This window comes from Panthera onca, chromosome C1 (genome assembly GCF_046562875.1).
Source record: "Panthera onca isolate mPanOnc1 chromosome C1, mPanOnc1 haplotype 2, whole genome shotgun sequence".
NCBI classification, from domain to species: domain Eukaryota; kingdom Metazoa; phylum Chordata; class Mammalia; order Carnivora; family Felidae; genus Panthera; species Panthera onca.
In genome coordinates, this window is record NC_138346.1 from 180370117 (window position 1) to 180385531 (window position 15415).

The 15415-nt window shown below is 35.6% G+C and overlaps 1 protein-coding gene across 3 annotated transcripts in view; it reads left to right on the top strand.

The window, feature by feature from the left end:
* EPS15 (epidermal growth factor receptor pathway substrate 15) overlaps nucleotides 1–15415 on the top strand; it is a 155813-nt gene that overhangs the window by 33333 nt on the left and 107065 nt on the right. For all 3 annotated transcript variants that reach the window (XM_060625110.3, XM_078451914.2, XM_060625111.3), the window contains exons 2-5: nucleotides 7894–7935; nucleotides 10995–11084; nucleotides 11976–12023; nucleotides 15016–15111. In XM_060625110.3, the coding sequence (XP_060481093.2) occupies nucleotides 7894–7935; nucleotides 10995–11084; nucleotides 11976–12023; nucleotides 15016–15111 (276 nt within the window). The remainder of the gene's footprint in view (nucleotides 1–7893; nucleotides 7936–10994; nucleotides 11085–11975; nucleotides 12024–15015; nucleotides 15112–15415) is intronic.

Genomic DNA, 15415 nt, shown 5'->3' on the forward strand with positions numbered 1-15415 from the left:
AATACTTTTATAAGAGGAGAATAAATGATTGAGAATTATAATGCAACCTGCCTTAGGATAGTATAGTATGCTATACTTTTGTAATAATTTTTTTCTTACTAAAGTTTACTATACTTTAAATGATTTTTTTCTTAATAAAAATAGATCTTTTTTTTTTCTTTGTTGCATTAGTTAAGGGTGTTGGTTCAAGCCAAAATCATAGTGCTTAAACAAGAGAGTTTATCTTCCTCAAGTAACTGTCCAGGTAGAGTAAATGGTATAGGGCTGATACGGCATCTTCATGATAGTGTCAGGGATCTACGCCCTTTTTCTCTTATCATTCTTTTATTCTCAGCCATGTTTTCCATCTCAGTCTGGACCGCTGTTCCATGTTCTGCTACCATATCTTCATTCTGGCCAGCTAGAAGAAGGACTAGGAGGTAGAAAGCATTCTCCTCCCCTGTAGGTATATAACCTGGAGTTGGACACATTATTTACATCCTCATTCCATTGGGAGAATTGGGATTGTAAGAGAGGCTGGGAAATGTAGCTTTCGCTAGGTGTCCATATGTCCAGGTAAAGCTTAGGGATGCTGTGAGACTATAGATGCTGGAGAGGATGTGGTGAAACGGGAACCCTCTTGCACTGTTGGTGGGAATGCAAATTGGTGTAGCCACTCTGGAAAACAGAGTGGAGGTTCCTCAAAAAATTAAAAATAGACCTACCCTATGACCCTGCAATAGCACTGCTAGGAATTTACCCAAGGGATACAGGAGTGCTGATGCATAGGGTCACTTGTACCCCAATGTGTATAGCAACACTCTCAACAATAGCCAAATTATGGAAAGAGCCTAAATGTCCATCAACTGATGAATGGATAAAGAAATTGTGGTTTATATACACAATGGAATACTACGTGGCAATGAGAAAGAATGAAATATGGCCCTTTGTAGCAACGTGGATGGAACTGGAGAGTGTGATGCTAAGTGAAATAAGCCATACAGAGAAAGACAGATACCATATGTGTTCACTCTTATGTGGATCCTGAGAAACTTAACAGAAACCCATGGGGGAGGGGAAGGAGAAAAAAAAAAACAAAAGAGGTTAGAGTGGGAGAGAGAGCCAAAGCATAAGAGACTCTTAAAAACTGAGAACAAACTGAGGGTTGATGGGGGGTGGGAGGGAGGGGTGAGTGGGTGATGGGTATTGAGGAGGACACCTTTTGGGATGAGCACTGGGTATTGTATGGAAACCAATTTAACAATAAATTTCATATATTGAAAAAAAAAAGCTTAGGGATGCTGTTACTAAAGAAAGAAGAGAAGAAAGGATATTAGGAAAGAAGTAATCATCTCTTTTTATTTCAATTAATTTAATTCATATAAGACCGATGAAAAATAGACATTATTAGCACTTTATAGATAAGGAGACAGGCTTTTTAAAAAGGTGAAGTAAATTGTTCAAGATCATCTAAAAAGTAATGGAATGGACTTTGAATCTAGGCCCATCTGATACCAAAACTTGAGTATTTTTTTACAAAACTGTATTTACTTTCTAACATCTATTATAAGCACTTAACATTTTTTCAGAGTAGTAATAAATAGCTACTGACTCTTGAGAAGGAATTCTTACATTTATGAATATTTTACTTTGTGGCAACTGATAAGAGTTTATTATATAGCTAATTAATAAATAATTGCTTTTAAATAATGTTAGCATTTTAAAAGATCAGATTTTTGTCTTGACAACTGTAGTTTAAAAGTTTTCCTTTAGAAATTAATTTAGATGCTAAAAATTCATATGCATTTTTTTTTTAATTTTAGAGAGAGAAAGCATGAGTGGGGGAGGGGGATACAGGGAGAGAATCTCAAATAGGCTCCATGCTCAGCACGGTTCAGTCCCATGTGTGGGGTTCAGTCCCATGACCCTGGGATCATGACCTCAGCCCAAATCAAGAGTCAGATGCTCAAACCACCTGAGCCACCCAGGCACCCCCCATATGCAATTTTGAATACTGATTTCAGAATTTTGGAGTTTTATGTTTTTCCTCAAATTGAAAATGGCTTTTTTGTTTTACTTATAAAAGTAGGATGTGCTTATTATAAAAAATGTTTTCAGAGAATACATAGTAGTACAAAGATGAATGTAAAAATAATTTATGATCCCATTTTTCAGAGATAATGACTATTACCATTTTTTTAATTTTTTAATTTATTTTTTAATGTTTATTTATTTTTGAGACAGAGACAGAGCATGAACGGGGGAGGGTCAGAGAGGGAGGGAGACACAGAAATTGAAGCAGGCTCCAGGCTCTGAGCCATCAGCACAGAGCCCGACGCGGGGCTCGAACTCACGGACCGTGAGAACATTGGCCTGAGCTGAAGTCGGAGACTGAGCCACCCAGGCGTCCCATCACTATTACCATTTTAGCTCTGCCTTTCAAATTTTTTTCTGTCTGCATTCATTGTGTGTGTTGTGTATGTGTGAATTCTTTTTGATCTAAGATGATCATATTTCAACAAAAATTTTTTTTTTACTGAGACATAACAAAAATGCTCATTGGTCTTCTTGCTTGATGAATGAATTGGCAATTTGGATGGCTTTTTCCATTCTCATTTAGCTGTATCGTATTAGTATACTAATCAGCACAGGGTGTACTTTAGAACACTTTAGTGAGCTAATGCCTTCTCAGATGTGTTTATGTAGTAACCAATGTGATGTCTGTAACATGATGATTAATAAGGTATAGTTTGGAGCTCAGAATTTCTGTATATGAGATTTTTTTTTTCTGGGTACTAAAAATTCAACTGAACTATCTTTAAAAATTAACTCTTCATTATTGATGGAATGTATTTCATTTGCTTCCTCTGGAAAAGTATTTTTACTCTTGTCTTTTTACTTTTTACTCTTGTAAGTAGGGTGAGTATACCATTTTTCATTCAACCTGGACATTTTTGAGAATGAAAGGGACATTTATAAATATTTAGAATTCTGTAAGTTTTTTGAAATACTTAATTTTTTTTTGGCCATCAAAATGATTTCATTACATTGGTAGATTAGTAAAGGAGTTCTAGTCAGAGACAATTTTCAAAAACAAAATGTACTAAAGTACATTTGTTCTTTGTTATAACAAAATTAAGGTTTTACATTGTCAGAATATTAAAAAACACAAATAGAATTTTTTTTTGGTATTTTTTAAATCATTTTTTAGCCGTAAGTGTCTCTAATATTGTGTCACTAATACTTTCTGAAGAATGTAATTATTTTCCAGTGCAGTTTAACTAGTTTAAATTTATTCATAAAATTGTCTGCTGTAGTTAATCTTCACAGTTTATTCTCTGTAACCAGTAATATTAATTGCTAATGTACTCTATTTGTTGTGATGTACCTGGTTAGTTCAGGGAAAAAAATTACTAAATGAAGTATATTCTTAATTCTCATTTTTTTCTTATTGAAAATTATGAATTTGTTAGCCCCAATATTTTTACAGGAGGTATTACAGGCCTCTATTAAGGTACTCTCTTTGACAAATATTTTTATAAGACAAATCTTGTCATAGAAGTTGTCCCTCTTTATGATTATTTTATGTTTCACTAAATTTAGTGCAAAATTGTAGGCTTTCTATAATTTCATTTTATTCCAGTACAGACTATAAATGTATCCAGTTAAAAATAGCAGGAATCTTTTGATGGAACTCCTATAATTCATTACAAAGTATAATTATAGAATTTCAGAATTAAATCTTACATACTCTTTGAACCCTCATCATTTAATTTGTTTAGTTCTTGCCTTATTTTTGAGGAGTATGTTTCAGTGTCTTGGCAGATTTGGTTTATAATAATTGGTATTTGCTAAAAGCTTCAAAAGCTGAAGTGTTTTTGGAACTTTATTCATTGAACTTCAACTTTTGATTAAATATTCTCAATTGATTTTGAGCAATGTACAACCAATTTCTAGAGGACTTGTTTTCAAAAAGATTCAGTACTGAGACACTTAGGTTGCATTTATGAAGTCAGTTTTCCAATGATTCCAGTCTTTAAAATCAGATGACAGGTTGCAAGGAGAGTGTACATAAGTTTTTTTTGTTTTTTTGTGTCTAATACCATTTTTATCCTTAAAATTTTAACTGTGGATACATGAAAACATTTGTAAATTTGGACAGTTGTAGCTAACTCATTAACAGTGATGTCACTAGAGCTCCATGATAAATAGCAGTAGCTTCAAAAATTTTATGCAAATTACCTATCTATCCATTTTTCAGAGAAATGAAAACTGAGTATTTAATTTTGTATTAAACATAGAATTTCTGGGGCGCCTGGGTGGCGCAGTCGGTTAAGCGTCCGACTTCAGCCAGGTCATGATCTCGCGGTCCGTGAGTTCGAGCCCCGCGTCAGGCTCTGGGCTGATGGCTCGGAGCCTGGAGCCTGTTTCCGATTCTGTGTCTCCCTCTCTCTCTGCCCCTCCCCCGTTCATGCTCTGTCTCTCTCTGTCCCAAAACTAAATAAAAAACGTTGAAAAAAAAATAAAAAAAAAACAAAAACATAGAATTTCTTCTTTTTAGTTCATTGTTTCTGAAAGGGCTTCTTGGATAATAAAAAACAATTGCCAAACAACAAAATAAGTAGTTCTAGAGTTATATACCATACAGTAAATAATAAAATTCAGACTATTGTTGACTCCTTGCATATACTTCATTTGTCCATAGCCTGTACTTTCCCACTGACTTAGCCAGCTGGTGGGTGGCCTGGGGCATGTTGCAGGTCTTTGTACGTGTCACTGCAGTGACTGGCATACCAAATAGCCATCAGGAGTACCAGTGTCAAATACTACCACTATCCCACAAGGGTGTAAGGAGTTAGCAACCTCTAAGGTTGCTTGTGTCTGAGGATACTTTTCAGTGAGTCTTCTGCATGCTGTTTCTTGAAAAGAAGATGGTAGTGATACTGTATCTGCGAAGAATTGGGAAAAGAAAGATGGAATTATCACTAGTCCTCTTACAGATTTCATCATTTGAAGAAGTGGATAAAGCACTTACCCTCTACTAGTTAGTTGATAGCTTGGCCAGAAGTTAGATGTATACAGTAGAGGTGTACTAAATCCATCTTCGTTTATTTTTTTGTTTGTTTTTATTTTTTTTTAAGTTTATTTTGACAGAAACAGAGATAGCACGAGTTGGGGAGGGACAGAGAGAGAGGGAGAGAGAGAGAATCCCAACCAGTCTTTGCACTGTGAGCATGGAGCCTGATGCGTGGCTCAAACTCACAAACTGCAAGATCATAACCTGAGCTGAAGTTGGAGGCTTAACTGACTGAGCCACCCAGGTGCCCCTCATCTTGTTTTATTTTAATACTGCCACTAATAATAATAGTTCATTTAAGAAAATGCAAAATCTGAGACAAATGGTAAACTGGATGGGATGCTGGGACAACAGATTGTAAATCAAGACTGTCCTGAGCAAACCAGGACATATGGAAAGGAGCATGATACTGTGAAAGAGCATGGAGCTTCGAGTGAGATAGACCTGTGTTTAAGTCTGGGCTCTGCCGTTTAAAACCTTGGACAAGTTGGGGCGCCTGGATTGCTCAGTTGGTTAAGCGTCCAACTCTCTCTCTCTCTTTTTTTTTTTTTTAATGTTTATTTTTGAGAGAGAGAGACAGAGCACGAGCAGGGGAGGGGCACAGAGAGAGGGAGACACAGAATCTGAATTAGGCTCCAGGCTCCAAGCTGTCAGCACAGAGCCCTACACAGGGCTCGAACTCATGAGTTGTGAGATCATGACCTAAGCCGAAGTGGACGCTTAACAAACTAAGCCACCCAGGCACCCCAGTATCCCACTCTTGATCTCAGCTCAGGTCTTGATCTCAGGGTGGTGAGTTCAAGCCCCACCTTGGACTCCACATTGGGCATGTGAGGCCTACTTAAAAAAAGTAAATAAAAGCTTGGACAAATAATCTTTCTGAGACTAGGTATATTAGGGTTCTCCAGAGAAACAGGACCAACAGGATAGACACACACACATTCACATACACTGAATGATTGACTAATTTTATGGAATTGGCTTATGCAATTGTGGATGCTGGCAAGTCCTAAATCTGTAGGGCAGGCCAGCAGGGGAGAGTTGATGTTGCTGCTGAATCTAATGGCTTTCTGGAGACAATACCTTCTTCTTCAGGAGGCTTCGGTCTTTTTTCTTAAGACCTTCAACTGATTGGATGAGGCCCACCCACATTACTATACTCAAAGTGTACTGATATAAATATTAATCACATTAAAAAATACCTTTACAGTAACATCTAGAAGAGTGTTTGACCAAACAACTGGACTAGCCTAGCCAAATTGACACATACAATTAACCTTCATACTAGGTTTCCTCACGTGCAAACTTGAATGATACTATGTGGCTCACACTAGATTTCCTTATTTGCAAACTGGAATGATACTATGTGGCTCACAAGGATTATTAGCATAATGTGTTCTCAAAGTAGGCATTCAGTGAATGTTGATTTCTTAATCCAATTTTCATACCCATTAAGGCTATAGCCCCAACCTTGATGCTTGAAGATTTTTTTGTGTGTTTATTTTCGTATTTCTAGCTAGACTTCTCTTGCCCCCTCATCTACTTAATAAGTCCTGAAAATCTATCTTACAAATGTTTATTCAGACCATATTCTTCTTTTCTGCCATTTCTAGTGTTCAGGTCCTCTGCTGGGCTCATTAAAATTATTTCCTAAGTAGCCTTCTACTTTCCATCCTATTTTCCCCTCTTCACAAATTATCACCTGGACCTAATGCTATGTTAATAACTCTTGAATCTGTTCCCTTTTTCCATTCTCATTTTCTTTACTTTTACCATGGCATATGAATCCTTTCTTAAGTTATCTTCTACAAAACTTCAAAATCTTACTTCCAATTCCTGTCACCATTCAGAACTCCTTACTGTTCTTTTCAAATGTAACTGAGCTTTCTGTTGATTGTATGCCCTTACCTCTGTGTAGAATCACCTTCTCACCTTCCCCCCCCCATTCTTCAAATTCCTGCACTGATGTCACTTCCATGAAGCCTTCTTGGATTCCCTTCCTGGTTCCAGAACACTCTTACCCAATCATGTACAGGTGAACTTGAGCCTTCAGACACTGATACTCCTAAGCTGCCTTTGAAATGAGAATAGGAAATCTGTTCATCAGCAGACCAGGGAACCCTTTGAACTGTGGTATGAATCGAACAGCACTCCTTGCCTACAAGCATTTCAGGTCTGATGATGTAAACATCATCTTTTTGTATATCTGTTTCTGTATTCATTTGATTGTTTTATTGAAGTGGTACTTGAGTTGTATTCATAGGGACCTTGGACACTTGAGTGGAGGGCGAATGCCAAAGGTTTGAGCCTTTCAACTGTCTTTACCCAAAGTATTTCACCCCTAATTTGTTATATTTTGGGTTTCTGGGTAAAATTTTGCATGAGAAAAAGGAGTTTTTATGTCAAAAATAATTTTAAAATTGTTTTATTTTTTTGTCTACTTGATTCCTTTTTTTTTTTTTTTCTTTTTGAAGTTTATTTGTTTTGGGAGGGGGTAGAGAGAGGGAGAGAGAGAGATTCCCAAGCAGGCTTCTCACTGTAAGCATAGAGCCCACAAACTGTGAGATCATGGCCAGAGCCAAACTCAGATGCTTAACTGACTGAACCACCCAGGCACCTTTCTACTTGACTCTACTTGATTCTTAGTAATCTATAGGGCTGCCTTTATTCATTTTCCCTCCCCGCCAAGAGAAACTAAAACAAACTTTTTGAAATGAAGGATATTTTAATCTTATTCATTTTATGTCTCAAATATCTGTTAAATGAATGCAAATATAATAGTATAAATTATTGAATAACATTTATTTATTTATTTATTATTTATTTATTTATTTTAGTTATCAAGTGGGAATCCTGTGTATGAAAAGTACTACAGACAGGTAAGATTTCTGTTTCTTTGTTTTTCTAGATTGAACATAAAAGGTAAGTTCAGTTATTGATTGTATGTTTGCAGATTACCAGCCAACAAGAACACATTTGACATGTCTTGTTTTCAATTTCTTGTGCTTTAGCCTTCTGCTTTGAGTGCTTAATGATTTTGAGAAGCTATCAGAAAAATGAACAAAAGAGATAATTAACTTACCTATCTCAAATATCATTCTATCCATATAACATATAACGTTAGCTATATATTATAAAATCCATAAAACATTAGACATATTCATCCAGATATAAATATACAAATTAATTATAAGCCAAATAGAAATGACTTTTATGTTGTTTTTAAGATTCACTTAACTTTAATTTTCACAAGGTTAAAACTATGACTCTCATACAAATATAAAACGAACATATGTCAAGGATTTTATTTACCTCAATTACTGGGAGAACCAGTAAGATATAAAAACGAGAATATGAACTGTAGAGATTTATATTCTCCACAATACAAAATTCATTTATTGTTATGGAAAGGAATCATTGCATTGCTATCGGTTTTCTATAATTTAACTTCTATTCCTGCATAGTGTAAAAGAGGCTAGTAAATAGAAAGTAAATCAGGGATACATACACTGGATAACCTCTTGAGGGTATAGACAATCTCATTTGCCCATTTCCAATATTAGATCACTTTTCCTAACAATCTCCTCACCTGATTATGATCAGAAAAGGCTACAATTTGACCTATTTACATAATTACAACAAGTTGATTAACCATTCATTATAAGTCTCCTTGGGTGTGACTTGCAAATATGCAGCCATACATTCACTATTGAACATCTTCTGAGCCTGGAGAATTAATTTCTGCTTGAAATTTTGGATTGTAGTTTTTAAAGCCTTTGCTATTTCTCCTCTATCTTGAGACTAGGATTCAAACCCTAGAAATTCTTTCCCTCATATTTCATCTATAGTAAATATGAATTTGAATGAATTTATCTCATCTTTTTTTTTTAAGTTTATTTATTTTGAGAGAGAGAGAGCAAGTAGGGGAGGGACAGACAGAGCAGGAGAAAGAGAATCCCAACCGGACTCCATGCTATCAGAGTGGAGCCCAATGCGAGGCTCAAACTCACAAACCGTGAGATCATGACTTGAGCCGAAACCAAGAGTCAGATGCTTAACTGACTGAGCCACCCAGGCACCCCTGAATTTATCTCATCTTAAGGTTTCCCCTATCTGCTAAGGCTCCTAGCCTGCTAAGTGACCTTGCTTTACCTCTGAGACTGGGGCCTTATAAACCAGGTTGCAGGCCAGTTTTCTTGGGAGGGCTTTCTAGACTTTGGCTCTACATAAAGTCTGTCCTTATTCCATGATAGTGGCTTATTCTTTCTGAATAAAAGAGAATTATTCTCAAATAGGCCTTATTTTGTGCAATTGATTTACTGATTGATTTCCACATATCATTAGAAAATAGAATATTAAAAATAATACCAAGTTTCCCAAATTAACCATAATTAAATATTTGTCAACAGTTTATTCAGTCATGTGTAATTAATTCTTCTTTCCCTGCATCTTAGGTCAGGAGTCTATTTTCATGAAATATATCTACTTCTGGACTGCATGGTCCTGCAAAATTATGACTTAGTCCATCCAGCAGTACATTCTGAGAATTAGTCTAAATGATGTCAGCTCAGAAGTCTTTATCCCAAAGTCTATATTTTGAAGTGTTAATAATTCAGAGTATGTGGGATAGTTTTTTTCTATGAGGCCCTGAGACTGTCTTTGTCTTTGGTGAAGACAAAGATTCTAGCCTGTAGCTTATGGCAGAGCCTTTGGGTAAGCATCAGAATACAACATAAACTTCTGTAGATGACAGAGACTGAATGGCTGTGTTTAATTTATTATAGTAACCAAATGAATGGAAGATAGTAAAATTGGAATATGATACATAAATATTTCATAAGAGTTTGGTCAGTGTTTCCTCTGACAGCCTCTCTATTTAGGCCATGCTGGGGATAGATGTTTCCTTCCACCACCCCCAACCCTGGTTAGGGAGTAGGCAAAGAAGAAGGAGTTCTGGAGAATTTTAGAAGCAGGTTTCTCAACCCTTTTTATACTTCCTTGTTAACCCAAATTTGGATTGGGCAATTCTTTCTTTTTTGCTGAGTGCCTTGTTTATCCCGTGTTCCAGCACTTGAAAGAAAGGATTTCTTTTTTGCCTTTTGCTAGGATTGGCCTGTCTGGAATGTTTTGTATGTGTTTACAACAAACTTAATCTTTTAACTAAACTGGAAAAACAGCTCACAAATATCCTTGTATCATGTTACCTTTCCCATGACTTTTTAAACATTTACTTTTTGTTTTTACAAACAGAATTTTACTTTAGAAAATCTTAACAGAAATGAGAGTCATTTTTTTGAACTTTTTTTCTGTTCTTGACGTTATTCTGTTTAAAAGGAAAGTCCCCATCAATTAAAATGACGTGTTTTCCTTAATGTGCTTTAGGAACTTAATAATTTTTAAAATATTTCTTTAAGTTTGTTATGGAATCACTGCTGGTCTTAGAGCTGATACTGCTTTGATTTTTTTTTAAGTGTTGCAGTTTCTAAGAGTAAGTATGAAAGCAGAAGTTAGTGATTTAAAGATGTTTGAAAAAATAGATAACATATACAGCTATTCCCATTTGTCAAAAGACCTCTCAAGGAAATGCTGCCCTTTCCTCCCTATTTATTAGAATTTAAATGGTAACTATAGAAGACTTGGAGTCAGAAGTTATATGTTAATGTTATGACTCCACTAATTTTGCTGTGCTTCCTCTGAGCTTCAGTTTTCTCATTTGTATAACAGGAACAATAAAAACCTTTCTGTAAATTGCCAGTGCTATCGAGATGTGTCGATTCTACTCATGTGGCTCTCCATGTATTTCTTGGCTTTTGTTAGTCAAAGGATTCCTGTTCCCTTTTTGAAAAAAACAGTTCCCAAGTCCCAGGGACAAAGGCAGGTAAATAATGATAATTTTGTCTTTGTGGTTGTCATCAGCTTATGGTTTGTATCTTTTCAGGTTGATACAGGCAATACTGGAAGGGTATTGGCTTCTGATGCTGCTGTTTTCCTGAAAAGATCAGGGCTTCCAGATTTGATACTTGGAAAGGTAGTATTTGTTCATTTTAACTAAATTATAATGACTATTTAGTAGTATAAATAAATTGGATGCAAATTTAGATACCATTGAGAAGCTTAGAAGTTAGAATTGAATCATTGAAGCAGTTACAGTAATGCAACGCAGGGAATTTGTGGTGCAGTGATTTACCCTTTTGAAAAGTAAGGTGTTTTTCAGATATTTAGAAAACCAATTACTTTTTAGTAGGATGAAATGAGGAAGTAATAGTACATTTGGGTATTGTGGGGAGAAACAGTACAGACTGGGAACCTTGCCACCCACTCAGAGAGTTGGCTCTATCCCTACTTCCTCTATTATAACTGTTTCTAACTGTGTTTAATATGTAGTAAATAGAGTTGGTGATGAGAGGCTTAGAAAAGAGCACAAAGAGATGGAAAGTCCTCTCCTGGCTAGATCTCCTGGTGTATCCTTATACATGATATTGTTAAGTATTCAAAGCCCTAAAAAATAACTATTTTTAATAATTTAATTATTCACAAATAAACATGAACTATTTCAACTTGCCCATAAGGAAGAATATCATCTTAATATGGATCTAAAATAAAGGTAGTATGTTCTAGTAGAAGGAGCATCAGATTTGGAGTTAGAACCTGGGTTAATGAAAAAGTCATTGGATTTGGAGGTTAGAACCTGGATTTCAGTTCTTTCCCTGATCCCCTGAATGTTCTTCAGTAAGTATCTCACTGGGCCTTCGTATCTTTGTGTAGAGTTGAGCTAAATGACCTTTAAGGTTTCTTTCCACTTTTATTTCTGTGATTCTTAAATCTGATGACCAAACAGCATGAAGTTGTAAATTTATCTTTAAGATGATTTTTGTTTAAAATAGATTGATTTTTTTTTTTTTTTTTTTCTGAATTTCAGATTTGGGATTTAGCTGACACAAATGGCAAAGGAATTCTGAACAAACAAGTAAGATTCAGAAATTCATATGAAAAAATTTTTGAGTGCTTCAAAATAAAAACTAAACAGGATTTTTTTCTAATTTTCAACTAGGATTTTTTTTTTTAAACCAACATTAGGGTTTTACAAGGGCAAGTGTTATAACAATGAAAATATTTCCAATTCAGTAGACATTAAAGTAACTAATTCCCAAACGTTAGTGTTAATTTGGTGACATTCTTCTTCTGGAATGTCTTAGTCTGTTTGGACTTCTTTAACATGATACCACAGACTGGATGGCTTATAAACAGCAGAAATTTGCTGCTCAGAGTTCTGGAGGCTGGAAGTACAAGATCAGGCTGCCACCATGGTTGGGTAAGGTCTGTCTTCCTGGTTGCAGACTTCTTGTTGTATCCTTATGTGACAGAAGGGGCTAGGGATCTCTCTGGACCCTCTTATATATAGCACTGATCCCATTCATGAGGGCCCCACCCTGATGCCTTAAGCACTTCTCAAAGGCCCTACTTCCTAATACCATTATCTTTGGAGGTTAGGATTTCAACATATTTAATTTCTTACTTGTAAAGTGTATACTTACTTGTGACTATTCTGGTCTAGGTCTTACTTCTGGCATGTAACCCAAAAAGTGGTTTACAGGCCTTAAGTAAACCCTAGACAAGAAATACATGAAATTGATTAATGGGTATTGGACACCATCAGTGTATTTTGAAATTTAGCTTGTTGTGAATGGATTTCAGAGTTCTACAGGATTGAATACAAAGTTTGCTGCATGCTGAAACATTGGCTGAGCACTGTTACTCAAAGTTAATTACCTCTATGGGATAGTTGAAGCAGCATCAAACTCAGAAAAGAGATGAGGAATTTAGATGAGAGGGTCAGAATATCCAGTCTCTTCATTAAGATTCCAGAACTAGATTGTAGTCTCCAATGGAGCCCCTGGGCAGAAGGGCCAGTTGGTACATTGGAGACATAGGAAAACTAACTTCATATAGGGGCACCTAGGGTGATGTATACTCAGTAGGCAAATATTTGCTGAGTACCTGTTTTGAGCCAGGCTTTGGAAATACAGAGGTGAACATGACATATCTGGTCCCTGTCTTCATGAGTTTACAGTATAATAAATTCTTCACTGATATTCCTGGACTTTGGAATTTGAGTATGAGTTGAATTTGTTATATCTAGTTGGCTGGATTTGTGGGTCTTCAGTTAAACTTTGATATTTGCATTGGAGATTTATTGATTTAAAAAATTGATTTAAAATTGATTTAAAAAAAATTTCTTTTTTTTAACATTTAGTTTTTGAAAGACAGAGACAGAGTGTGAGTGGGGAGGGGCAGAGAGAGAGGGAGACAGAATCCATAGGAGGCTCCAGGCTGTCAGCCCAGAGCCTGATACAGGGCTGGAACTCACAAACCCTGAGATCACGACCTGAGCTGAAGTTGGTTGCGTAACCGAGCCACCCAGGCACCCCAAAATAGATTTTCGAATTAACATGAAAAAAAGGAAAGAAACCAATATTTATTGAGTTTCTGTGTGCTCAAAATGACAGTAGGTGCTTTCTTCCTATAGTATGGCTTTTATTTTGTTCCTTATAAGACATTGCAAGATAGGTATTAGTCCTTCCTTTTACAGAAAAATTTTATTTAACTTGCCCATGACCTCACAACTTGAAGTATCAGAACTAGAATTTAATGCAGGACTAGTTCACTTTAGAGCCCATCCATACTATGGGATGGACCTGATTACCTAAGAGTAATTGAATCTCTCATAGAATGAGAAGGAGAGAGAATTGATACTAGAATACTTAGAATACCAGCATTTAAAAGTTGGAGGAGGCATTGACTCTAAGAGAAGAGGCTTGAAAGGTCAGGGGAAAACTAGGAGAGCTTTATGAAGCTGTGTTGATGGAGGGAAATTTCTGGGAGTTATTCTTACTGTCCAGACTGCCAAAAGGACAAGCAGGATGAGGTGGGGGGTTTTGTGTTTTGTTTTGTTTTGTTTTGTTTTGAGGCTATTGTATTTGGTACCTAGGTTATTTGTGACATAGGCAGTAGTTTCTCTAGCTAATGGTGGGAGTTGAAGTCAGATTGCATAAAAGCTTATGGAGTGAATGCAAAAGGAAGGGGAGATCTTTTCAAGAAATTTGTGAGTAAAGGCAAGGTATTATATAAAGCAGACAACCTGCAAGTTTCTAAGAATAAGTTAGGAATTGGGTAAGAAATGTATAGGTGAGAATAGGAGGTTTGAGAGAAGAGGTGAAGGGTTGATTGTATCAGCATCTGTACAAAGTTGCAAGTAATTATAACTGGAGTAAAGGCTTTTGTATGTCTAGTCCCAGACCTGACTTTAACTCAGAACAGCTGAAAACCAGTTGCTTCAGCATCTCTGCATTTACTTATTAAATTTTGGACTGAGGCTTCAAATGCCAAAAATCCAAGGACTGTTGGGAGATATTTATAAATATTTTGAAGTCAAGCAGTTAATATAATTGTCTTAGTTGCTGCATGGTAGTGCTTTATTCTCTGTAGCTTTCCTGGAATAGCAGTGGTTGAGTTACTTGAACAATTGGTCTAGTTTCACAATATATCATCTTAAATCCAGAGGTGACTTTTGATAACATACAATTGTTATTTTCTTCTAGGCTTTTTTTCAGACTGGTTTTTTTTCTGACTTAAATGATAAAAATCGTTTTTAACATCATTAAATATTCTTTGAAGCATGTTTATTAATTTTGTATAATTTCAGCTCTGTATATCACGGTTTACTTAAGTATTTTCCCATTTATATGAACACTTTTTGCTATTTATTGTGTCAGGAACATCTTTGTACAAAGATCTCTTCTTAATTTTAAAGCAAGTGTTTTCAGGCAAACGTGCTATTATATTTGTCATTACATAACACTCTTGGAGTAATTGTGAATTGTTTTATATTTTCAGATTGTAAGTGTGTAGATAGATGGATGGGTAAATAATGCATTTAACTTCATACTTTTCTTTCTCAGGAATTCTTTGTTGCTTTGCGTCTTGTGGCATGTGCCCAGAATGGATTGGAGGTTTCACTGAGTAGCTTGAACCTGGCTGTTCCTCCACCAAGATTTGTAAGAAATGATTTTAAATCTAAATTGTATTTAATTAAAAAAATGATGTCACATGACTTAAAAATTAAAATTGCTATATCAAAAAAAATTCCCCCAGCCCTTCCCTATCACTCAGCTACTTGATTTTCTTTCTTAATGGCTTCGGCTGTTATTAGATTCTTGTATTTTATTATATGTATATATAAGAAAATATAAATACTCACTTCCTCATTTTACATTGATTGTAGCTCACAATTAATAAACATGATTCTATACCTTTTTAAATAATATATTTTAGGGATCTTTACATAAAAGCATCTTCATT